The sequence below is a fragment of the Elgaria multicarinata genome, chromosome 4 (assembly GCF_023053635.1).
Source record: "Elgaria multicarinata webbii isolate HBS135686 ecotype San Diego chromosome 4, rElgMul1.1.pri, whole genome shotgun sequence".
Classification (NCBI taxonomy): domain Eukaryota; kingdom Metazoa; phylum Chordata; class Lepidosauria; order Squamata; family Anguidae; genus Elgaria; species Elgaria multicarinata.
In genome coordinates this window covers 92,424,254-92,450,041 of record NC_086174.1, presented here as the reverse complement: position 1 = coordinate 92,450,041, position 25,788 = coordinate 92,424,254, and the positions used below count along the sequence as shown (strand labels likewise).

The 25,788-nt window shown below is 42.9% G+C and overlaps 2 protein-coding genes across 2 annotated transcripts in view; one reads left to right on the top strand and one right to left on the bottom strand.

The window, feature by feature from the left end:
• CDK19 (cyclin dependent kinase 19) overlaps positions 1–8,466 on the bottom strand; it is a 134,724-nt gene extending 126,258 nt beyond the window's left edge. Inside the window, exon 1 of the mRNA XM_063124791.1 lies at positions 8,450–8,466. The gene's annotated coding sequence lies outside the window, so the exon portion shown is untranslated. The remainder of the gene's footprint in view (positions 1–8,449) is intronic.
• Positions 1,470–23,642, top strand: AMD1 (adenosylmethionine decarboxylase 1). Its single transcript, XM_063124795.1, has 10 exons — positions 1,470–1,674; positions 1,705–2,067; positions 11,909–11,995; positions 13,533–13,659; positions 16,476–16,578; positions 17,395–17,437; positions 17,536–17,680; positions 18,909–19,001; positions 19,095–19,250; positions 21,572–23,642. The coding sequence occupies exons 2-10, from the start codon at positions 1,934–1,936 to the stop codon at positions 21,704–21,706; spliced, it is 1,023 nt and encodes a 340-aa protein (XP_062980865.1). The 5' UTR covers positions 1,470–1,674; positions 1,705–1,933; the 3' UTR covers positions 21,707–23,642.
• Positions 23,643–25,788: the final 2,146 nt, after the last annotated feature.

Below are 25,788 nucleotides of genomic sequence, written 5' to 3'. Positions count from 1 at the left end.
TCTGAGAATATGACCCTCAAATCATTGTACTGCAGTGGAACACTAAAATATGGGATCAATAATTTGGTTCAGTACATGGGCATTCATGTACTGAACCGTGTGATCTATGATTTGACTATAATTTCATGTGGATCTCATGTAAGATTTGGTTTAATGTTTTTGTGTCATGGCTATGCACATGATTGGTGGATCCATGATTTTTCTGATTCAGTCTGTGGAGGCAGATATTATCTGTGCTATAATGGTGTTTTGGTGTATTTTTCTTATAATCATGAGGAACCCTGCCTCAGATCCATGTTTTTGCACTCCAGTGGAACTGTGTTTTTCATGGTTCCGTCTGTGGAGACAGATGTGCTCTATGATATGCTGGTGTTTTGGTATATTTTTCTTGTAAAAGTCATGAGGATCCCCACCTCGAATCCATTTTTTTGCACTTTGGTGGTACCCACAAGTGGCAGATTCTGGATTTGTCTTGTTTGGTACACGGAGGCCGATGTGCTCTGTGATTTGATTGTTGTTTGTGGGGGTTGCTCCTTAAAAATCATATGAAATCAAGAGGTTCCCTGGTTCAGATCCATGTTTTTGCACCATGGCTGAATCCATGGGTGGATGAATTTCATGGTTCAGACCATAGAGGCATATGTGCTCACTGATTAGATTGCGGTTTGGGGTATTTTCCCTGTAAAATCATGAGGATCCCTGACTCAGATCCATGTTTTTGTGCCGTGTCCGTGCACATGATTGGCGGAGTCCAGATTTTCCTGTTACAATCTGTGGAGGCAGATAAGCTCTGTGATTGGAGTGTGATTTGGGCTAATTTCCATGTAAAAAATCATGAGGATCCCTGCTTCAGATCCATGTTTTTGCATTTTGATGGTGCTCATGAGTGATGGATTTGAAATTTTTCTGGTTCAGTCAGTGGAGGCAGATGAGCTCTGTGATTGGATGGTGGTTTTGTCTCTTTAAAAATCATATGAAATCATAACGATCCCTTTTTTATTTCATGGATCCTTGTTTTACTTTCTTCCTTCAAATCCTCATATTTCAGAAAACCCCAGCAAACGTCTCTTAATTGTGTAGTCCAAAAAGCTCATTCGAGCAAAGCCAATTTTCAAGCAGCAACATCGCTTCTCTCGTGAAGAGGCCTTCCGAATACTCACAAACACACTTTGTTATTTGTGCGAATTCACTGTATATTCTATTTTGTGTCTCCCCCTGTATTTCTCCTCCCTATCGCACATTCATCCGTTCATCCGCTTGCTCCCCATGTGCCAGCCGGGGACGTTGCTTCGGTCTAGGGCACGCAAGCTGGAACCGTCAGCGGCACAGGGCAAGCCCGTGGTTACTGTGCGACAGCTCTCCTATCCTATAGGTGAAGGGGATGGGCGGGACTAACAAGCGAGAATCCAATAACAGCGCTCTCCTTAGTACCTGTGCGATTATAAAAGCTGCTGCGTGGTCGTTTCCCCCGTCGCTTCCACAGTATGGCCGGCGACATTAGCTAGCGCTCGCTCAACGCTTTTCTCTGTAACAGGGGAACACACGGAATACAAGGAACCGAACCGCATCGCCTGCACGCTTGCCTACTCCGCACTTCTTTCCTTCCACCTCCCTCCTTCCCCCACCCCAAAAGGACTCTTAACAACCCGCCACCTTTCCTGCAACCGCTCGCTGGTATATATATATATGTATTTTGTCTTATAGCTTAATATAAGATTACTACCCCGTCAAAGGTGAAAACTGCTTGGGACGGGCTGAGACCCCGTGAAGGCGCCGCAGCCCCGATCAGAAGCAACAGTAATACCAGCTGTAGCCGGTGTAGGTGTGGAGAAGCAGGGCGGCGGCGGCGACAGCAGCAGCAGCAGCAGCAGTTTGGTCGGGGGTGTCTGTCGTTTAATTTCTGTGGTTGTTGGTTTTGCGGAGTTGTCTCACCATGATGGAGGAGAACGGTGCACATTTCTTCGAAGGGACTGAGAAGCTCCTGGAGGTGTGGTTCGCCTGGCAACAGCCCTCGCCGCAGGAGCCGCACCAGAGCAAGGGGTCCGGCGACCTCCGCACCATTCCCAGGTTAGCTGGTTGGGGAGGGAGTGAAAGGGCTGGTCGAAGCGGCAAAGGGAAGGTCTGTTGGAGGGCGGGGGAAAGAAACATGGATGAGTTCGTGAAGTGGGTGGGAGAATATATGCCCGACTGGTGGCGCACATGTACTGGCAAGCGGACGGGCGTGACGCCGGCACCGCTGGGCGGGAAGTGAGAGGCTAATGGCCGGTAAAGGGGAAGGGCATGGCGGGCGGCTGCTCCATTCAGAGCGGGGTTCCATGTGTGTGGCAAGAGGGAGGGACGAGACGGGGCTGTCCCTTCTCCAGAAGGGGAAGAAAGAGACCTGCTGCTGCCCCTGGAGGGAAAGCTTAGAAGCGACGTGTTTTGAGTTTTCAGGCGGGGAGGGGGTGGGCAGGAAGGCAAGGCGAGCCACCGCTAACGGCCACTAACGTACTCCTGACGCACACGGGCCTTGCCTCGGTTGGAGGCAGGCCTGGCTCCGAGTTACAAGCAGGCCGAAGCCCTGGGAGAAAGTTGGCCGGGTGGGGGAAAGTCATGGTGGGAAAGACGGTCTTGTGACCTTAGGGCGGGACGTGACCTTCCGCGCCTGCCCTCTTAAATTTAAACGAGCTCCATCTACGGCCAGTCGCGGCCATGGGGATTTCCCCACTTAACGTGGTTAAAACGGTCTGCCTTTCGAGGAACTTTCGCCAGCAGCACGCTCGCTGCCTCTTTTTTTTCCTGTTCCTGTTAGCAGTGGGTTGTGAGAATTAGTCGATGCGTGCAATCACCGTGGGCTGTCCTGACAACGGAAAGGCGGGTCGTCGGGCGGGGAATCACAGAATAGTAGAGTTGGAAGGGGCCTATAAGGCCATAGAGTCCAACCCCCTGCTCAATGCAGGGAGGAGATGGTTGCTTGGGCCTGTGAGAAAGAGCGGGAGGCGCCCGCGATTTTCGCAGTGCCTGGAGCTGAAACAGCCGCTTTGGGGCCACCGGCAAATCACTCGCCCATGTAAGCGGCCCACAACAGTCCCGATGCTTATAAACGCATTTCCACCGATAAACGTATTTTAAGCACGCGGCTTGTAATGCGCGTGCGATGTGCGTTTATGCGTGATGACGGGGCACTGCTGGAAAACCTACACGGACAAGTTCTTTACCCGAAGATGCCATCATTCCTGGTTCGGTTCCTCTTGGCCAGGCGGCTTGGCTGCCTGTATTTTCTCTGCTAACGCTGTGGTTCCAGCTTGGCCTTGTAATTTTTGACAGCGAAACTCTCGGACCACGTTCTGCCAGTTTGCCTCTGTCCGCCCCAGAATGTGCCTCTGTGGAAGAGCTGCAAGTCTCCTAGCTACCTGTAAAATGACTCTTACACGGGGTTTATTTTATTCTGTTGGCTGTAGGGAGCTGGAAGGGCTATGTTTAGCTTCTGAGGTAGGTATAGTATTCTGGGCCTCATAGGGTAGTTCCGGTGATGAAAGCACGAACATCAGCAATAGTTGTGTGGGGGGGTATTTGTCCGGAGCGCAGGATAAGAGAAGCCCCTCCTATCTCTTAAAAAATGTGGCTGGAACGGAGATAAACACGTGAGGGTTCTGGCTGAAACCCCAGATGAAGTGGCCTCTCCTTCCCCATTGACAAGCTGAAGCCAATGAGATTGCAGAATCGTTTTAAGGGTTGGGCCTGGGGCTGTCATCCAGTGGGCATTTCAGGAATGTGGGGGAAACGCCAGCTCAGCCAACAGAGTAGTGGGGGGAAGGGCTGAGCTCTGCACAGGCTTAAATGTACATGTGCTTGCATTTTCCTTGCACTCTGTGTGCGCATGGAGGGCAGTGGCCACTTGAATAGGTTTCAAAAGAATTTAGAAACACTTTTAAGCATAGGAGTTAAGAGCGGGAAGTGTAACAAGGCTGACTGAAACAAAAAGACGTTGGGTGAGAAGGGCTTTATTAAGCCTTCTGAATTGTACCCAGCATTATGAACTACTTGCTACAATCTATATTAGTGTAATATATTTTATTAGGCCAGCCAGAAGATCACAAAAAATGAGCAAGCTTTTAAGATCTCCAAATCTTTTCATCGGGCAAGATGAAGTGATAGGGGGGGAGGTTTAATAGAGTGGGAGAGTCTGACTTGATAGTGAAATCAGCATCTGCATATTCTTGGATTCAGAGTCTCAAGATGAAGTGGAGGAGGACGGGCTTGCAGACATTTGAATTAGACTTTGCAGGTGATGTGATGGTTACAGGTTGGATCTGCAGCTATCCATAGGTTTGCTGAAATAAGAAAGGGGGGATATTGGATCCCCCATTTTGTTCTTGGGTTACAATGACAGGTCCACTCTGTAATCATCACATGAATCGCAGACTCCTCCTGTACTTTGTTTTGGGACTCTGAAGATCGGGACATTGTGGCTTTACTCCCCCTCAACTTGCATTTTGTAACATCTTGCCCGTTTATGAGATCTGGAGACCTCAAAAGCTTGCACATTAAAAAAAAAACAGGTAGCCTAATAAAGGTGCTATTCCAACATGGATTTTGGCATTTTTCTTATGGTTAATATGGCAATCTTTTGTCTTCTGTACTTCCTATAAGATTCTACATGTATTCTGAGTTCCTCTATTAAAAGTCAGCGTGAGAAATCATGGGAGAAATGACACAGTCATATTTAGCTTTTGCAATCGCTAAAGAATCAACAAGTTGTGGTTCTCAGTCTTGTTTTCTTGAAGTAATAACATGAATTCTAGTCTAGCCATGCACCGTCTTTGTCCTGAAGACCTCCCAACACCATTGAAACAGTTACTGGTTTCTTCCTACGCAGTATCAAAATTAATTTAAATAAGTTGCTGGGGCTTCTTAGCAGTGTAAAGCTGAGGTTATGAGCAGCTGATCTGCTTAAAATATATTTTAGTCAGAAAACTCATAAAGGAAATTTGGAGGGAAGTGCGTCACAAATAGAAGAGCTAATATACTTGGATTCTCCATATAACACCTTAAGGAGGGGACCACTCTTGTACTGCACTTACTAAGCTGTTTAGAATTGGCTAGTTGGTAATGTGAGAGGTCAGTTCTGTGGAGATATTTTCAGTGCCAGGGCTCCCATCTGTATTTTTTCTTGGATGTGAGGAGCAAATAATCACTGCTTGTCTTCTGATTTTCCACTCAGTGCACTTACAGTCCTCATGAGCAAAGAGCAGCACAGGAACTATTTGTCATATCAATAAGGCTGTTCTTGGAAGCATAAGTTTTGCATCATTTAGCTTCTGATCTATTAAATAACCTGTTAGGGGAATTAACTAGACCAGAGTTCTTCACTGTAAGGCCTGCAGAACATTGGATGTCTCCTTATAGCCCCAAGTGTGGCTCCCTGTTGCCAGCTCCTCTCTGTTGGCAATGGTTGCCTGCACACAGTTATGCTCTTACTGATCTTTTGACCTTATTTTGTCTAGATGGTACTACCATGCCAGGTCTCATTTTGTTTCAAAGTGAAAAAGTGCAAGGTGAAGACCTTGGTGATTAAGGTGAAAGGTGGAGTCTTCCAGCATGGCAGCCAAAAGACCAGCAGTTCAGTTTGTTGAGGCACACAGCTAAACTAGTGAATATTAGTGGGAAGATAAGGTATAAAGAGGAAGGACTTTTCATGGAAGACAGGGTGGCCTGGAAGAAGGAGATGAAGGTGGGGGTGATACAAGGCACAGGATTGGGGAGGGAGGATTTTTGTTGAAAAGTGACACTGGCATCTGGGAGGTAGATCTGGAGACTGAAAAGTGGGGATGAGATTTTGCCTTGAAATGCTCTGTGTTCGTACATTCTCCTTTTATTTTGTTTGAGAGGAGAGCTGAGACTTTCCGTAATGGACTTCGGAGTGTGGCCTTTGCAATTGTATTCTTTCATAAAAACTGAAGTCTGTTTTTTGGGGAACAGTAAGGAGGGCAGGATTTTTCTGCTTTTAGAGGGTTTTTTAACCATGGAGAGGAGGGTTTATTCCTCCATTAGTTTGGCAAATCAGTGTGAGTCTCTAGAGAAGGCTGGTTTCAAGAGTTATTTTTTAAAAAGAGTTATAACCTGATGAAAGCAGATATGTATGGAAAGCTCATTTGTTTTGGAGTTTTACTGCAGGGATGTTAGGCAACTGGTTGTTCACTGGGAACAAAATGCTGTACTAGAAAGGCCATTGGTTTGATCCATCAGCACTTCTATGTTCTTAACATGCTGATGCTTGAGTTACATTTTAAAGATAAGATATACAAACAAATGACAATATTGTCTATCCAATTAAAGTAGTTTTTTTGTTGTTCTGTGTTGGATACTTATTAAAGTAACTCTCACATTGAATGTATTTTGCCCAAATGCCCCTTACTTGAAAAACCTTGTGCCACAGGCTTTCTGTCTGGGAATGATGGAGTTGTAGTCCCAACACATCTGGAGGGTGCTGGGTTGGGGAAGCTTGGACTAGATAATCTGATGTGGTTGGTTCTTCAGTATGCTGTTTCTAAGTGGGGTGCGGTGGCAAGGATTCATAGTATGCTGAATTGCTGTGTCAAGAAGTGGACTTCCCTTCCTGCTGTGTTCCTGTCCGCCAATGGTTACTTTCTTGAGGGAAAAGGCAGAAACTGATCAGCTGAAGAGCAAGTGCTATAGATAATGGGTTGTGTCCAATGGTGGTGTTACACCATCTGGATCAAATTTGGAACACATACAGGGGGCTTCATCGGAGAAGAGTAGACGGACACCCCGTTGCACAAAGGGTGGATCAAACACTAAGTGTCTACCTACAAATAGACACATTGCTGCTTGCAGTAATATTTGTTGGGTTTCTTGTCAAACATAGTGAGAAACTCTTGAAGTTAATAACTCTTTAATGAGGTATTGGCTTCTCAGTTACAACTATGAATTAGAGCCTCTAAGCCAATGTTTGCTCACTAGTACATAATTTCCTGCTAGGTATTTCTGAACTAGAAGGCTTTCTAACTGTGTCATGCATGCTTGTTGACAGCTACTGTAACACCTTACTTATGATGCAGAACATACATTACCAGTAGCAAAATATGTACTAAACTGTATGGGCTGGTCACAAAACTTCAAGAATATACATTCCTTATTGCATTTATATCTACTTTCATTTAAAGAGCTCAAGGTGTGGTGTACATAGTCCCCCAACTCAAGGTTATCTTCGCAATTAACTTGCTTCTCCAAACTAAAAACATGTGCCCTAGAACATGTAGGAATAAAATTTAAGAGCAGCATCTCTGCTTGTGGAGCATATTATATTACTCCCAGAAGAATAGACAGGATCCTGATTTCAGGTCAGAACTGTAAAATAACCTTTCCTGCTAATACACTGGGTAGGATACAATGGTGCCCTACCACTGGTGGTGAGCACCATCAGTTCCCAGTGCGCACACTGATGGCGGCTATGTAACGCTTCTGGGGACAAGTTCCCAAATGACTGGAAGCACAAGTTTCTGGAGGAGGCAGCTTGTGCCTTCTAGAAACTTGTGTTTCTGGTCATTTGGAGGCTTGTCCCCAGGGGCATTACATTGCTGCCGCTAGTGGTAGCAGCCGAGTGTGGCGGGGCTGGCCATGCACACACCAGGAACCAATGGTACTTGCTGTCAGTGGTAGGGCATCATTGGATTCTACCCAATGATTCCACCACTCCCTTTTACACATAGTCTCTTACAAACCTATACTGTTCTAGCCATACTTTGAGTTTGGGTTCAGCTTTAGAATCTGTCTAAGCCTCAACTCTGAGTCATGTGTTGCACAGAACACAATCTAATTTATATATGTATCCAAGTAAAAAAGGGCTGCCTTACTCAGGGGTAAGCATGGGCAGCACGTTCTGAGAGCATCCAAAATCCACCCCTTTGCGTTTAATATTAACTCATTGCAAAATGACACTTACGACAGCAGGCCTACAAACTTGGCCTCACGTACTTTCCCATTCACACAGTACCTCTTCTTCCCACCCACCCACAATAATTCTCAGCTTGCATACAAGCACTCTTTGGGTTCACACTCTTCTGTTCCAGCAACAACTCCCATTGCACAGAGAATCAGGTGACTTTAAAGAAATCATAAGTGCAAAATGGGGGCAGGGGGCTGGAGAGGATCCATGAAAAATAAAAATAATCTTGGAGCAACACAGATAAGTAGTGTTTTAGAAAACATCAAAAATTGACTAGTTTGCATTGCATGCAGTAATAACAATCCTCCTGCTCCTCCACATGACTATACAGAAGCATTCATTTAGAGCTACACTATTTTTTGTTCCTTCAACAAAACAAGTGTGGGGGAGAGCTACTCACCCCAGCAATACAATTATGCTATTTCCCCAAAATTATGCTATTCCCCCACACTCACCAAAGATAAGAAGAAGGAACACTCACCCAGGCAAAAATTTACTCACCCCACAAACAGCAGCACACACCCAAACTCATCATTGCTCTAGCTAGCCAGCTACAGCCTTCTGCTATACCACCACCATCCTGCCCCCTGGGGGACCTTACTGGGCACACAACAGCATAGCCCAACCTCCAGCTACTATATTAGAAAACCAGGCAGACTTGTTCTGCTCTATGCAGACAGGCTACTCTTTCTTAAAACAATAAGCTCCTGATATGGGCACCTAGCATGGATGCCTTCTTTTGGAGTAAAAATCCAGGGCCTGAAGAAGACAAATCATTCCATGGTTTTGACAATAAAGGGGCACATTACTCCTAGATATTCTGCCTTGGTACCTGCTGATGGCTCTGCTGTGTACATGTGCCTAGCACATGTGCTTAGTTTGAGCCTGGAAAGCCACAGAGCTTCAAGGGCATCAAAACAGCCCAGGGAAGTGCTGCAGTGGGCGTACTGCATTTGTGAACAATGAGAGGGAGGGAGTTACTGCAGGGGCAGTGCCCCATCTATATCCTAGCACTTTCTCAGCAATCTGCCACTGTTGGAGAGCAAATACACTTCGGAAAGGAACACTGCATATGGTGTTCTAACGACTGAAAGCGTATTTAGCACCCAGTCTTTAGTGTTGGGGTTCGTTTAATCTCTTGATGGAATGATAGATCAGTGGTTTACTAAATGGTTATAGGCACAGTATGGCTTGTTTATACCTTAGTAATTGACTGACTATATCCATACAGAGTTATAGGTGGAACTATGAAATATTTGCATGTGGTTAAGCTTTAGCATTTAGTCCCTTCCAGCACTCTTCCTGGCAGAACACGCAATACCCTTAATATTTTCTGGTTGTGCTCCAGTTTGGGATATGCATATGGAAAAGAGGTGAAGAACAAGGTAGTAAAGTAGGGTAAGGTCAGCTCGACCAAGGTCTTCTCTTGTTCTTTAATTATAGTGAAAGCATCACTGAAGGTGAATAATGTTACACTGGATGAGGAACATAACCAGTGGTCCTCAGTGATGAGAGATCATTTATCTGGAGGGTTGAGGGTCATCACTGATTCTCTTCTTTGCCTTCTGGAGGCTCTGAAAGCAGCAAGGTATCTTGTTGCTTTCTTTGTACCCTCAGTGAGACATGGATGAAACTCCACCTCTTGTTGCCGGGATGGTGCTTGTCATTGCAGTCATGCTTGGCTTCAGAGCTCATTGTGATATTGCAGACAAAATCCATCCAATGCGTCAGGAACGGGAGGATTGTTAGTGACCATAAACTTTGGCTACCCAGGTCAGCCAAAATGTGTGGGCCCCAAAACATGACAGTTGTCCTCCAATCAAGAATATTTAGGTGTGCACATCTGGTTGCCACTTCCTATGGATTGGTGGTTGTGCAAAGGAGTATCAGGGTAAACTTGCATCATGAAGGAAGGAAATGGACAGGCCTGTGCAATAATTTAGCCTTGTGGTCTCTACTAGAGTAGAACTGACTCTCTTCAACTGCCTCATTCTCTCACTTTTTCTGCAGTGACAAGACAGTCAAAAGGGCTATATGATTTCTTTCAGCCAAGCCTGTTCTCAGACTTCTTTTAAATCACGAGGGGGAAAAGGGCAAATCATCAACCTATCTTTCAGACTATATATTGGAAGCCAGTGGAATTGATTCCAAATAACTGTTGGGACATAGAATGAGTTGCCTATACAAATTATACTTTCTTTAAGTTTTTTCCTTAAATATTATGTTAAATAGGAACCTGGTTCCAGTTGGCACAGTTATTCAGACAGAAGTAAATCCCTTATATTGTTCTGTTCTAAAACCATATCTGTCAATGGATAGTAAAAGATTGGTATGCCTAAAAATGTTCTAAATACAACCCAGAACACGTACTAATAATTGGAAACTACATTGTCTAAATGTCTTCTGACAATCTTATCGGAGTTTAAGCTTCTTTTGCTACAGGTTCCTCTAAGTTAGCTGTGTAAACTAGCTGCTGGTTGCCTGATTGGTACCTCTAAGTTATTTGGTAACACATTAATCTGATTTTCAAAATGTTGACTATAATCTCAGATTTTAGTTGGTGACAAAGATGAAAATTGAATGAGAGAACATTATTCAGTTTAAGTGGCTCACCTGCAGTGGTGATAGCCAGTCCTGTAAGATGTTTAGGGTTTGCTGGCTAGGGCCGTTGCTAGACGAGGCGTTAGCGTGGTGTGAGGCCCGGTCTCCCTCCTGTGCATCCAGATGACGCACAGGGGATTCCGGGGTCAGGCCGGGCTAAGACCTCCCTTAAGCCGGGATAAGCGGATTCGCTTATGGCCCGGCTTTTCCGCAGCCCTGGCCTGAGGCCGGGGCTGCGGAAGGTCTAGCAGGGTCCGTGGCTTTTCCCGGCTGCTCGCTTACTCGCGAGTAGCTGGGAGAAGCCACGGACTGAGCACAACATTCTATAGGAGCGCTGTGCCCATCGGGCCGGGGGGGGGGGAGATGGGGGCCGGGAGAAAGAGCCGACCCGGCAGGAGAGATGGGGGGGAGCAGAGCCAGGGCATGGCAAGCGGGCAGGGGACAAGGCATGGCAAGCGGGCACGGGCGAGCGGACGGGGGACAAGGCATGGCAAGCGGGCACGGGCGAGCGGACGGGAGACAAGGCATGGAGGGGGGTGGGGAGAAGAACGGGGACAAGGCATGGTGGACGGGGCAGGACGGACGAGCAGGCAGGGGGGGCATCAGACATTGGGGGGCAATCGGGGAGCGGGGAGTCCTTTATTTTTTCAAAAAAAGACTTACCTTTTCAGCGGTGCGCCTCTGCGCACATGGCCCTTTAAGGAGGGAAAACGCAGAGCACGCGACAGGGCTTTCCCTTGCCCCATCGCGTGCTGACGTCTGGAAAAGGGCGACGGCGCATGCTAGCTGTAGCGCGCCGTTGCCCCTCCTCTCAGACGGATTATCCGGTAGGTCTAGCAAGGCCCTAGGACTATGCAACCACATTTTGGTTGACCTGGGTAACCAAAGTGGCTGGAGCCATAATGAGATAGCTTGTAAGAACTGGTGATATTAGATATTTGGAGTGCTCAGTTCACAAATAAATGGCAATTTCTGTCTTGTTTTGCCACATGTTGCATTACAATCAGTTGTAACTTCTTGTATTCATAAGGCATAAGCAGTTTCAATTAAGCTGTGATGAAATTTGCAATTGCATTAATATTCATGTATACATAACCTGTGGCACAACACATCTTGAGGGAACAACTGCCATCATCCACAACCATTAAGGGAGTTGTAGTTCAACACATCTCAAGGGCACCTGATTGTGGAACCCTGCTATAGACCAATTGGATAGAAGGGAAAACTTCTGTGTGGTAACCAGCTATGAACTTACTGTAGTTACCTACCTATTTATAACTTCACTTGAGAAATAGTGTTCAGTTAATATTGGATTTACTGTACTTGAATTAAAATTTTAACCTTAATTCTCCCCAACAGGTTTGAGTGGGACAAACTTTTGGAGAATGTGCATTGTTTGATCATAAGTGTGACAAAAACTGACAAGCAGGAAGCTTATGTACTCAGGTAAGCTTTCAAGATTCTTGCTTGTAAAGGTTTAAAGCATATCTTTACAGAAACATTGAATCTCATTTGCCCCTAAAGTGCAAAGTAATGTGAAATTCAGATTTTTGTCCCATTATATACTCACCTGATAGGTCTGTTGGCTTAATTATCCACTGAGCCATGGCCCCCTACATCTTCCCCATTGGGACAAATTGCATGTGAGTGTGGGGAGTGATTTGAAATTGGGAAATTGTGCAGGAAAGCACCCCACCCCACCCCCAGCATTGCAGTCCTGGTTCAATTAGTTTTATATCTCTGCTCCCCAATGTGACTTTTGGCTTTTATAAAAAGAAAGAAAAAAGTGGAAGCTATCTTGGCATGTAGGTTTTTGTTCTTGCCTCCTGTCTCAAGATAGCATACTTTAAACATGTAACTAAGGCTGTTGCTAGACGAGGGTTTAGCCCGGGCTGAAACCCGGGCTCACTGCTGTGCGTGCAGATGACGTACAGGGGATCCCAGGATCATGCCGGGCTAAACCCTCCCTTGACCCGGGATAACCGGATCCACTTTTGGCCCGGTTTTTCCACAGCTGAGCCCGGGGCTGCGGAAAGTCTAGCAGGTTCCACGGCTTTTCCCAGCTACGCAGCTTGCGAGTAGCTGGGAGAAGCTGCGCACTGGGCACAGCGCTCCATTGGGCCGGGGGCGAGTGAATTGTGGGGGGGAGAGATGGGGGACGAGGGGGTCGAGTGGACGGGCAAGCGAACGGGCGAGCGGTGGGGGTTGGATGGGCGAGCGGGGGGAGCGGACTGGTGAGCGGGGAGGCATCAGACATTGTGGGGGGGGGAAATCGGGGGGAGCGGGGAACCCTTAATTTTTTTAAAAGAAAGTCTTACCTTTTCATTGGTGCGCTCCTGCGCACATGGCCCCTTTAATTTTTAAAAAAATGGCCGACACGACGGGGCTTTCCCTTACCCTGTCGCATGTTACGTCTAGCTAGGGGCAACGGCCTGCGCTAGCTGCAGCACGGCCTCGCCCCTACTCCCAACCGGATTACCAGGTAGGTCTACAAGGCCCTAAGTGTGTTTGAGCCATAGAATATTATGAAGTTCCTAGTAAGGGAAAGACAGCCTTATTACATACCATTCTAGCATGATAACTCCCTCTGGCAAAACCAGTTGCGCCTAAAACAGAATATAAATACTATCGTAGTATTGCAATCGCTGCAATTGGGGCCTCCACAAATCGACTTGCTGGAGCCAAAAGTGCCCTGCTAGGCATCACATGAGACTCCCTTCTTTCTAGCAGGGAAGGAGAGAAGGAGTTGCTCATGTTGCACTGCTGGTCCAAAACCTATTGTGAGATGAATTCACCCAGCAACATCTCTAGAAAACATGTTGTGGGGAGAAGTCTGTGGTTGTGGATTCCTATGTTTCCTAACTGCTTAAAATAAAGGTGGAAAGGACAGCTTTAATGGGCCAATTCTTGTCAAATAGATTTTGCATTTCCAAAACTAACCAGATATGGAATGTAACACTACGTATGTAATTTTGTTTTTCAGTGAGAGTAGCATGTTTGTCTCCAAGAGACGTTTCATTTTGAAGACATGTGGTACCACCCTCTTACTGCAGGCACTGGTTCCCCTGTTAGAGCTTGCTAGAGAGTACTGTGGGTTTGACTCAATTCAGGTAAGATTCAAGAGACAATGGTAAAAGTTCACAACCCTAATGATTACAATAAAACAAATATGGGAAGTTATATTTACTAAAGTATGGTGGTGGTTTGCATGTTTAATTGACCAAAGGTGTATCAATGGCTAAAGCCTTGCCAGGCATTTTCTCTAGAAATACACTGTTCTTGTGCATGGTCCCGAAGCATTCTTCATAATTCCTACATTGCAGGGAATACAACATCTTTCCCCAGCTTGTACTGCCAAGATGGTAACCCGCCTTGCTTCTAAACGTGCAAAGACTCCATCTAATGATTGTGGCCACATTTTTAAGGAAGGGGCTGTGGGAAGACCAGGCAAACAATAACCTTCTTGAATTGAAACTAATACTTCAATTGTGATAAAGTACCTTTCTTAACAACTGATGAAAGGAGAGTGTCTTGGCTCAGTTAAGGATTGGGCACAAGCTCCATACCTGTTAGTATCTATTGAGGAGGGAATCACCTGTGTGATTGCCTTCAATATTAAACATGTCTTGCTGGAGTGTCCACAATTCTCAAATGTGTGCAGGACACCTTTCTGCAGCATACCCAGTTTCGTACTCCAAATGTCGCCTCTGTTCTGAGTAACAATGCTGATCTATAAGCTTTATCTAGGTCCTGAGCTCTATTGGCTACCTGGCCTTTCTTTAAGGCTGTTTCAATTATTGGGAACATGTCATTGATGAAAGAATTTCCCTGTATTTGCAATAAATGTGCAGTGTAATATGACTTAGCTGCCATTGTGCCATAAACATAAATGTACCAAACTACCACAGCTAGTGTTGTTCTTGCAGGGAAACCTGTCCTCCCAAAACCTCAAAACAAGTCGTTTTTGCTGAGAAACAGATATACACACAGATTGAGCTAGTACAGTGTTTGATTATAGACTGAGGTTTTGTCATAGGTAACTCTTGATAGAGCCAGTGACTTTACTGGTGTAAAGTGACTGTTCAAATGCCTTTCTGAAGGTTTTTAAAATTTGTTCTCCACATCCCATCTTTTGAGGCTGAGTGTTCCTCGTGCACTATGTTGAAACAATATTGCCTATCAGTGCCTGGGCTAGCCTCATGGAGAGACAATCAAGGGATCCAGTTTTCAATTATGTATTTGGACTGTCCTTGAATTGTAGTGAGGGTTCCCTCTCCCCATCTCCTTAAGACAAATTGGGCTAAACTATTACTGCTACACCCTGTGTGGAACATTAGGATGCCAATTTTTCAATGGCAGCATTGCCAACTTCTCAATGGCAGCATTAACAACTTGGGCAACTCATGTTTGCAGTTGAGATATGAAGACAGCTTAGGTGATTCTGAATGAAGAGATTATTTCATACACGACCAAAGCCCACTGTTGTAGTCACAAGATGAATAGGGCACAAGCCCTGCTGCTTCCATTGGGGCCCTCAATTAAGGACTGCAGGATGGGAAGAATTGTAAACCAGCTCTTTATCTAACCGATCATAAAGTGCCAGACCCTATTTTTGCCTGACATCGGGGCTCTCACCATAGTAGCAGCATGTGAAGTACATTAGAGGGAGAGATGACCTAGGAGGAATCTCCAGAGCTACTTGATGTATATTCCCTCAAGGACTTCTTGGTGCCCATTTTCCTTCCCATTGACACCAGCGAGCGTTTTGGTAGTACTCTGTAGAATATTCACACCTGATTGCACTATTGCATACTAAAACTCATGAATCTGTAAAGATCCCATTATTGCTATAGCAGCCTTCCCCAACCTGGTGTGTCCTTCAGATATTTTGGACAGCAACTCCTATCATCCTTGACTTAGCTATGTTGACTGAGGCTGGTCGGTGTTGTAGTCCAAAACATCTGGCTACTATAGTGATTATGATGGGAACTTTAGGTGGAGTCCATTCATATCTCGGGGATAATAAAATACATTAAGGGAGAATGTTCTTAGCTATCAAATAAATTTGTCATATACAGATATCAATCCTGAACAAACCTATGTTTCTAAGTTGCTTAAGGGTGAAGTAAATTGGGCTAGTACAGCAAGATAACGAAAATACTAGCCAAATGGGTGAACTTTGGAGCATATTGTCAGTACTGAGTACAAAATCTGTATACCATAGCAAAAGGTATACATTGCCGTCCCAGTCCTCCCTCCCTTCCCTGTTTCAAGTAGCTCAGACAAGCCAGGCCATGGTGCACTCAAGAAAAAATTGTGTTCTCTCCCCATCCTCCCTTATCTCTGGATTAGTTATTACTTGACTTGCAGTGAATGGAATGCTTGAATTGCTTTCTTTGTTCTGTGTGGGAAGCCACTAGAGGAGAAAGCATTAGCAAGGTTCTGTGGGCTACTTCCAGACCCTGTGTTGTCTGTGCAACCGGAGCTTGCAGCTTCTTTGATGGTGGAAGAGGCTTACCTGATGTAGCCAGCTACCAGAGCAACTGTCTGTACTATGTATCTTTGAGCACACCTGTTTGAACAACTGCCTTTTAATCTTGGTGTTGTCAGTGAATCCCCTAAAACTGTCAACTCTTCAGGAAATCTTAAAGGATGAGGCAGGTGGGGGCAAGGGAAATAGTACATACTAGGAAAAGTTTGTATCTTAGATGCCCGACTATATTTTACATTTTTTAATCTTCACAAATCATTCTGGTATGTGCTTATGTTGTGTCCTTTGGTTTTTAGGGATAATACATTCATGTTTGAGTTAAGAGCAGATGTATGATATTGCTAGCATTGAAAAGAAGCCCATTTGTAAATAATTTCATTTTGGAACAATTGAGGAAAATAGCATATTTTATTTTAACCCTCTTTTATTTCTCAGAGCTTCTTTTATTCACGCAAGAATTTCATGAAGCCTTCCCACCAAGAGTACCCACACAGGAATTTCCAGGAAGAAGTAGAGTTCCTTAATGAAATATTTCCAAGTAAGTGAATGTATGTGTGTGTCTCTAATGCGGTGCCTGTAAATAAAAACCAACCATTCAAGAGGTTTGTGCACAGCAAGCTGTTCAAACTAGCATGTAGGCCACTGTAGCGCCATTGCCATGGTAACAGCGTAACCTGCCTTGGCTAGAAGTGCTACTTCAGTCTGAATTGACTGAAAGATGGCAAGAATGATAGTGATAAGTTGAAGTTGCTGCACCAGATCCAGCATTTCAGTATAACTTTTCTAGAACTAGTGAATAGAAATTGAGATGCCACTTCTATCTCTTTTGTAAGTTTTGACACTTAGTCAAACAATTGTGGTATGCTATAAATTCATCAGATTTATATATTAATATACATATACTGTCTTGGTGAATGTCTGGGGTTTTTCATGTGTATCGCTTGGTGGTTTCTACTTGTCTTTCTACTTTTCCTTATAAGTACAGACATATAAGGAAAAAATGGTTCCAGAAGCAAAAAACTTTGTAGTACTTGGTAAATCTAGTAGATTACTTGAATACCAACAGGTGAGACATGGTTGTATATCTCTGCAAGAGTATTGTATAATAAAGGACTATCCAGAGCTATGAGCTCTGCAATGAAACATAGTAATGAATATCTAAAGCCAGGTAAAAATGTATTGATAGCTTTTATTGCTATGAACGGATTGTTGCCCTATACTTGCAGCAAGATGGGATGTTGACTCTTAATAGATTAGACAATGGAATTCATTCAATAGTAAATAGTATGTTTCATACAGAAACATAGTCGTCCTCTTTCTAAGATCTATTACTGATCTCATTTGTCTTGTGCAGATGGAGCAGCTTATTGCATGGGCCGTATGAATTCTGACTGCTGGTAGGTTGACTTCTGATGATCACTGGAAGTTCTTGAGCTTTTCAAATTATTTTCATTGTGCTGGGATTTCTTCTCTGAAATGCATTTTCTTTAAACAGGTACTTGTACACTCTGGATTTTTCAGAGAGTCGGGTAATCAATCAGCCAGATCAAACATTGGAAATTCTGATGAGCGAGCTTGATCCAGTAGTTATGGACCAGTTCTACATGAAAGATGGTGTTACTGCAAATGATGTCACTCGTGTAAGTTTGGGTTTCAGTTGTTAAAGAGGAGGACTGAGTAATCCACTGAGCAATGTGTAGAGCTTTTGCCCTGAACTTGCCGAGGCTTCTGGCAAATCATTCTCTTTATTTATAACTTGTTACATATAAAATGGAAAAAATCTGATCTCCCAGTTCTGTTTGAGTGACGTTGTAAGGGTCCAGGAGGCAATCAAAATCTCATAAATTCAATAAAGGTCAATTTGGACAATCTAGATTTGATTGTGCCACCGACCAAATGGATGTACTATTACAGGCTTGCTCGTTAAATAGAGTACCTATTGCAGCAACAAACAAACTTGACCATTAGAAAAATTAAGGAAAATGTTAAACACCTTGCATTTGTTGTCTTCTTAGTTTTATTGAAAAGGCCAATAAAACCCATGATTAAACGTATTTACTTTTTTCCTGCTAAAGAAAAGGCAGAGTAGTAAAGTTTCCCAGCATAGCTCTGAGGCAATTAAGACTTCATGCTAGACAAGCTTTTAGTTTCAATCAAATAGATATGCGTTTAGTTTTAACCAAATCAAACATGTTATTACCATCACTATAGTAAAGACCTCTGCTAGCCTTGCGTCAATAATGAAACAATCACTATTGTTTGGCTCCCCACCACCACCATACAGATCTCTTTTCATGCAAATGTGCCTCTGTCAGCTTAAAACACTCTTAGTAAAATACATGCAAAGTAAAATACATGCAAAGAATAGCAATCACAAGTACTTGGCCCACCTGGGGTCATCCCATGAATCTGAATGAGGTGAGATTCAGGAGAGATGAAAGGAAGTACTTCTTCACACAGTGCATAGTTAAAAGATGTTATTCACTGCCATAAGATACAGTGATTGCCACCAAACTAAATGGCTTTAAAAGGGGATTGGACAAATTCCTGGAGGAGAATGCTATCAATGGCTGCTACTCAAGATAGTTATATATTCCCCTCCAACATCAGAGGCAGTATGCCTCTCAGTACCAGAGGTACTGGTGCTCCTGTATAAATATGCTACTGTATAAATGTCCTGTTTGTGTTAGGCATCTGGTTGGCCACTGTGGGGACAGAACTCTGGACTAGAAAGGCCTTTGGTCTAATGCAGCACAGCTCTTATGTTTTTAATTTCTCTGGTTGGAACCAGCCAAGTAAAACTAAAACCTTGATTTCTTAGAGGAAGAAAGGTAGACAGAAAAATGAATACTGTTCTTCACTTTTTAGGTGAGTGGAATTCGTGACCTGATACCAGGTTCTGTCATTGATGCTACAATGTTCAATCCTTGTGGATATTCAATGAATGGGATGAAAACAGATGTGAGTACCATATTTTTGCTCGTTTACAGTGAGTTTTCATATATAACTTGTTGTCATGTTGAAATGACTAACATAGTTCCTTTATTTTCCCAGGGAACTTATTGGACTATTCACATCACTCCAGAACCAGAGTTCTCATACGTTAGTTTTGAAACAAACATAAGTCAAACATCCTATGATGACCTAATTAGGAAGGTCATAGACATTTTTAAGCCAGGAAAATTTGTGACAACCCTCTTTGTTAATCAGGTAAAAATCTATTACTTTGGGAACAGGGGGGAGTTTCTGTAGACTGTTCATGACTAATCAGTTGAAAAAATCCTCACCTACCTAATTAGCACCGTACTTAGAAACAGTAGACTACACTCTTAGAGTCCACATCATATGAAATGATCAAACTATCTAGAAGTACTAGAAAAGGAATTGTAGTTGTAATCTATAGAATACACATGACTGAAGGTTCTCATCATGGCATCACTAGAGATGACTCCCAAGATATATTCATGGCATACACTTTCATGAACACATGGAAGCTTATGCTATAAGAAGTCTGTTAGGGTGAAGTCCAGTTAGTATCCCTTACTGACAAATGGCTTCTGTCAGTAGAAAGGGTGGGGGTCAGTTATATTGCATGATATATGGCTAGTGGGAGGGGCATGTTGGTACAGTGAAAACAGGAAATTATGGGAAATGCTGAAAATCAGGACCACCTATGTCACCAAGTACCTTGCAGTGCACCCCTAACCTCTAAAGCATTTTGCAAGTCCACACTGACAGGGTTATTGTGTATCCAAAGCAGCCTTGTATTTTAGCACTTTCCAGGTTGCAATTGGCATTCAGGGGGAAGGAAAAACCTATTTTATAAATGCCAGCTAGATTCCTCCCCTTTTCCTAATCCTGTTGCTCTCTCACTTCCTCCTTTACCAAATGCACTTCATACAATGCAACCCTCAGAAGTATGCCCAATAAGTTCAGTGGAGCTTACTGCCATGTAAGTTTATAGGATTGCAACCTTACACATGGAGTTGCTTAGAGAAACAAGCATCTTCAGTGCTTACCTACTTGGATTAGTTTCTACCTCTTCCTCACAATCAACCTATTTATCCGATTACAGAACTCTCCCCTCTTAAACTCCCTGTCCTTTACTTTGCTAAAGTGGAATGGTGGAAAAAGAGTAGTTTATAGGGTCACGTCAGTTACTTGGAGAAAAGGGTCCTCGCTTCAATCCCATGTGTCCCATGTGTTTTGCGGGCACAGAAGTAATGTGATGCTGTCATCCTCCAGCAGCCCAATAGTCATTGCTGCTCCTTCCTGCCTTGTCTATAGGTGGGGTGGGGAAATAAGTGGAGACATGAGGTGAAGAACTGATCTCCACAGGAATGAATTATATATAGACATTAGTAGTAGTAGTAGTAGTAGTAGTAGTATCCCGCCTTTTGCCCAATACTGGGCCTCAAGGTGACCAAGTTGCTCTTGTCTGCCTTGGGAAGTGCTTGCCTGCACCAACCAGAACTTTTTGCCTGTGTGAATTAGATTGACAGTTGCACATTAAATTAACCAGGAAGTGCAATTGCCAAGATTTGCATTTCCTGGTTAATTTAATTTGCTTTCTACACAAAAACATAGGACCACAAATAAAAATAAAATTCAAAAAACAAATTGAGTAGATGGTAAGATTGCTCTGGCTGCAAAGAGGAGATGTCTTAATTAAAGGGCAGCTTTCAGTAATGTTGGTGGCCACGAGAAGCAGGAACCACTTTAAACTACCCCAAAGATCAGGGGGACTTTTGCTTATTTTGGGAACTATAATCCAAGAAACTTGCTGGAATCAAGTAGAACTTCGAGTAAACCTACTTACTTTATTGCAGGACTGTTATGGGTAGGATACGTAGGGGTGATTGCAGAAGAGCAATGCTTAAAGCATTGTGTGGACGTGTGGAAAGGATCAAAGACCAACAGAATTTATTGTGGCATAAGAGGAAAGATAGATGAAGAGTTAAGTTGAGTCAAATGAGTTTAAAAGACAAAGCAATACAAGATTATGCAGAATAAAACTAAATATGAGATCCAGTCAAGAAATTCAGAATAAAAGATCAAATCACAGCAAAGCAAGACAAATAGTGTAAATGGACAACTAAAGGGGGACAGCTTTCAGTATTGAACTAATTATTTCCTTTCCGATTGAACCCCAAGTCTGTCAAATTTAGGTATGAATTAATTTTATTCAGTTTGCTCACCAATTCCCAACCAATTGGCAGTAGGTCACACCCATTCAAACAAGAGTTCTTACTCTTTTGACTGGATCTCTTTTTCTTTTATACATAATAATCTTGAATCAAAAAGGCCAAGTAATAGTATGTTGGTCTCCCCCATGTGCATGCTCCCCTTCATATGTTTACCCTTGAAGTTATCACTTCATCTAACTTAACTCACAAATTTAAGTTCTGGTCTGTGATGGTTCACGCCATGAACTTTTAAAGTGCAAACTTGTAATATACAATACTGACTTAACCTGCAAGATTAGTTTGTCTGCTCATAGATTTGAAGAATACTTGCTTCTTTTCTTCTAGAGCTCAAAATGTCGCACAGTGTTTTCTTCAGCCCAGAAGATTGAAGGTTTTAAGCGTCTAGATCGCCAGATTGCTCAATTTAATGACTACAACTTCGTTTTTACCAGTTTTGCCAAGAATAAACAGCAGAGTTGATTAAGAGAAATGAGGAAAAAACGCAAAAAGAAACCTAATAGAGGAGGTGGTGGTTGCTTTCTAGTTAATGTTACAAGGGGCCATATTTTTCATATCCACCTCGTAGTTGCAGAAAGCCCTAGATGTAATCATAGTATAATTTTCAATTGTATGCATTATTATATCAAAAAATTAGATATATTGCATGATCGCTCTCTTCTGTGTTTAGGTATTCTATTTCACTTTTGCTGTGAAATTGGAAAGCATGTAGAAAAAAATTACTGTATGAGACTCTACAACATTTGTAAAAATTCAAATAGGATTACATGCAGTATAGTTTTTCTCCAAGTATCACCAAAAATTCCCCACAGACAAGGATTTCGTCCTCATTAGAACTTACCTTGGACCTACTTATCCAAAACAGTTAGTTGCCTAACTTTTTCATATGTATGCTGTAACTTAATTTTAAAATTTCTTGAATTTGAGTGATTTCTAATTGATACTTACTTTGTAACTCAATGGCAAATTCAAACTCCTTGTAGTTTAAAAATGTTGAAATTGGTAGAACAAGACTGCTTACATACGGTGGGCTAATTCACTTTTATAATTTGGGTCAAGTATATTTTATCTCTCTAGATCTGTATATATCCCCAGAACCAATTGAAAAGACTGTACGCTAGGCATTAGTACACTAACTCTTCACCTCTGGGAATTTACTTGCTCATTTGTCACAAGTTATTTTGATAGTCTTTTAAATTTATGCCAAAACCATTCCTGTTCCATGTTGGTCATTTGTTCAAAGGCACCCCATAACGACTGGTGGAAGTTGTCAAATGTCTCATGTTAGATGTACTGACACAATTGTGACAGTATGAACTAAGCTGACTTCAGTGTTTCACTAACTTCAGATACAGTTGCAACATTTAGGAATCTAATCTGATAGGAGCATGGTGCTTCTTAATGGTAACTTGGCAAGAAGATCTAGTAAATAACACAGTAGAATGTAACTCAAAACTACTGCACAAATAGTTGCCATTTCTTACTGTGAAATATACTGGCTCAAATGTTACTTCATATTAATTCAAACACCACAGGCCCTTCCACACTGTGACGTCCTGTGACATCATTGTGCATGTGATATTTAAGCTGAATTTAACAATATTGTGACTTCATCTGTGTTTCTTCCTAATTAATGTGCGGTTCCTTTTTACATGATGTGGAAGGTACTGAGTGATTTGGCTGCAGCAAGCAAAATATGGGGAGCCTAGACGCAGTGAAGTGCAACACTGTATTTAGAACATTAATAACAGTCTAGGCATGGAAATCAAACTTCTGAGAGATAGTATATTCAAATATCATTTGAAATACTGTGGGATTTCAGCTGTTGAGACCAGCAAGTCTGTTACAAATTTGACATTATAGTCCTTGATATGTTTTTGATTCTCTGAATAAGACAATATTTTGTTCCTTCTGTATTTATAAATGAAGCACTTTTTTTTAGTGCTTCTAGGCAACTATATCTGCTTGGTTGGAAATCAAGCAGTTGGAACACCTTCACTTTTTTATTTTTAGATTTTTTTTCTACCAAAATGATCAATTTTGCTTCTGAGTAGCACCTGACAGTTCAGGGTGCTTTAGATTTTAAGGACCAATTTTTCAAATGCTTTTTGTTCTTGAAGAGTGCCCCAAGTAGATGGCACTTGTTGGCTTGAGGTCTGCTTGACTGAAGATCCCTTTGAGTAATATTGGAAGTGCAGATTCAAGTAAAAATAAGCCTTGGATAGATAGAAAGAAAAAGCACTTGAATGGGTATTCATGAACACTAGGGTGAACGAAAGAGGGGGTGATGTTTGGTGTTTAAAACTTCTCTCTGTGGTGTTAGACATGAATCATTAAAATGTACAAAAATATATCTGTACCAGAAATTGTAATGCTTCAATAAAAGTTTGCTTTCTAAGCTCTTGCAATGGGTGAACATGAATTAATGGCAACTTCAGGTCTTGATCAGGATGAGCAAGTTCTTGTTTGTCACAACAGAACAGCATACAGAAACTAATCAAATGTCAGGGTCACCCAAGAAGATTAACTCTATTGGAAACTCTTATCCTGTTAAGTATCAGTCTGTACTATTTTTAATCAATGCAAAGAGCTGACTAGTGATATAACACTATTTTTAGAATGAAAATATCTCTTAAATTGTAGCCTTTGCAGGAACAGACAGAAATGCATTGGGATACTTGTAAATGCAGTAGCTATATACTTACAAAATCTTAACACTGTCTATAAGGCTAGTGAATAATCCTAATTTTCTTTCTACGAATCTTAATTTTCTATTAGCACCCAAAAAAATTTTTTTTTGCATGATTCCTGATCAATGGTTAAGGAATAAAGTTTTGTTTTTTTGAGGACCCAATTCTGTTTTGTGTTTGCTAGAACACATATTTATTCGGACCAGATTAAACTTGATTAGAAGGCATTAATTGAAATGGGAGATGTCATCAGGTAAGACTTTCACGCCTTTTCACTATTATCTTCTTCAATGTAATTTCAACACACCAAGGTTTGAGCCCCTTATTCTGTTCTCCAAAAACACTAGTAACATTTTGTTAAAGTTAAATAAAGAATTATGTAATAGTTCAGTTTGGAATCTTAAGATTATTGATCTAAACCTAAAGACGTTATGAGCACATTTAGAAAAGTAACTACCACTACTTCTTCGTGGTCTCTGTGCATCACACATATGGGCTCTGCGCCTGCGCGGAGCTACTGTCGGAAAACTTCTATAGCTGAGATTAATTTGGCGGGAACCCTCCCCCACTCTAGTGCGCATGACTGGGACGGATCCCGCCCATTCCCCAGTTCTCCTTCGACCGCCTCACGGCTACATTGTCGGATTTCTTCTCTTAAAGAATATCTACTTCAGCTGAGTTTTACTTCATTTTTTCATCTATTTTGTATATAGTTAGCATTCTTTCACCCTATTTTTATTAAAAAGAAAAGAAAAAAGAAAAAAAATAGTGTAGTTATACTCCTCCGTTATCGGCGGTCTGCGATCGCACCAACTTATGTGATTGTATGGCCTTGAGGGCCTCCTTCAGCAAATGTACCCAATGTGGTAGCAAACTGCCACCCTCCGACGGGCATAGCCTTTGTTTATTGTGTCTGGGTGAGGGGCATAAAATAGACTCCTGCCGGAACTGCCAAGCGTTTTCCAGGCAAACGAGAAAGAATCGTGCTGATAGACTTAAGGTGGAGCTTTGGAGACAGGCATTGGAAGCCGTCCGCTCTCCTACTCTGACAATGGCTACTACTATTACTCCTGCGACTCAGGAGATAGCAGCAACAGCCAGCGCTCACACTCCGCCGCACTCGTCCTCGGCCTTAACAGATATTCCTGTTACACCAGGGAAAGGCCTGGCTGCCTCGCTGGCAAAAAGACTGGCAAAAAAGGCGTGTGCAGTAAAAGCAACTGAAGCGCCTAAAAAGAGGAAGAAAAAGAGGACAACCCATCAAGAGCAATCTCCTAAACAGGGACACTCTACCCGCGTTTCGCCTCCCTCGACATCGAGAGGGAGTGCCAAAGAAGGGCCGTACCAAAGAAAGGCGGTGGCCTCAGACCCATATTAGACCTTCGGGATGTGAACTCATTTATAACCACAATTTTTTTCGAATGATATCCCTTTCCGTGATCCTCCCTCTTCTAACAGATCAAGCATGGTTCGCCTCAATCGATCTGAAGGACGCGTATTTCCACATCGATGTACACCACCAGAGCCAGCAATATTTACGTTTCTCCATAGGCGACCAGGCCTTCCAATTCACCGTCCTTCCGTTTGGACTTTCAACAGCCCCACAAGTCTTCACAAAATGCATGGCTGTTGTCTGTGCAACAGAAGATTCAAGTATTCCCGTACATAGACGACTGGCTTATAGTGGGAAAGTCTCGCCAATCATTAACCAAGGATCTAATTGTCATCCAAAATCTGTTGCGGGATCTAGGACTATATATAAACAACGAAAAGTCTTGCCTCCTACCTACAAAATCTATAAAATTCATAGGAGCCATCCTCGATGCGAGCTACGCCAGGGCTTTCCTACCCAGG

Coding starts and splice junctions, on each gene's coding strand:
- AMD1 (XM_063124795.1), top strand. CDS start 1,934: ATGATGGAGGAGAACGGTGCACATTTCTTCGAAGGGACTGAGAAGCTC. Junction 11,996..13,532: donor CAGGAAGCTTATGTACTCAG/GTAAGCTTTCAA, acceptor TTTGTTTTTCAG/TGAGAGTAGCATGTTTGTCT. Junction 17,681..18,908: donor CTGCAAATGATGTCACTCGT/GTAAGTTTGGGT, acceptor TTCACTTTTTAG/GTGAGTGGAATTCGTGACCT.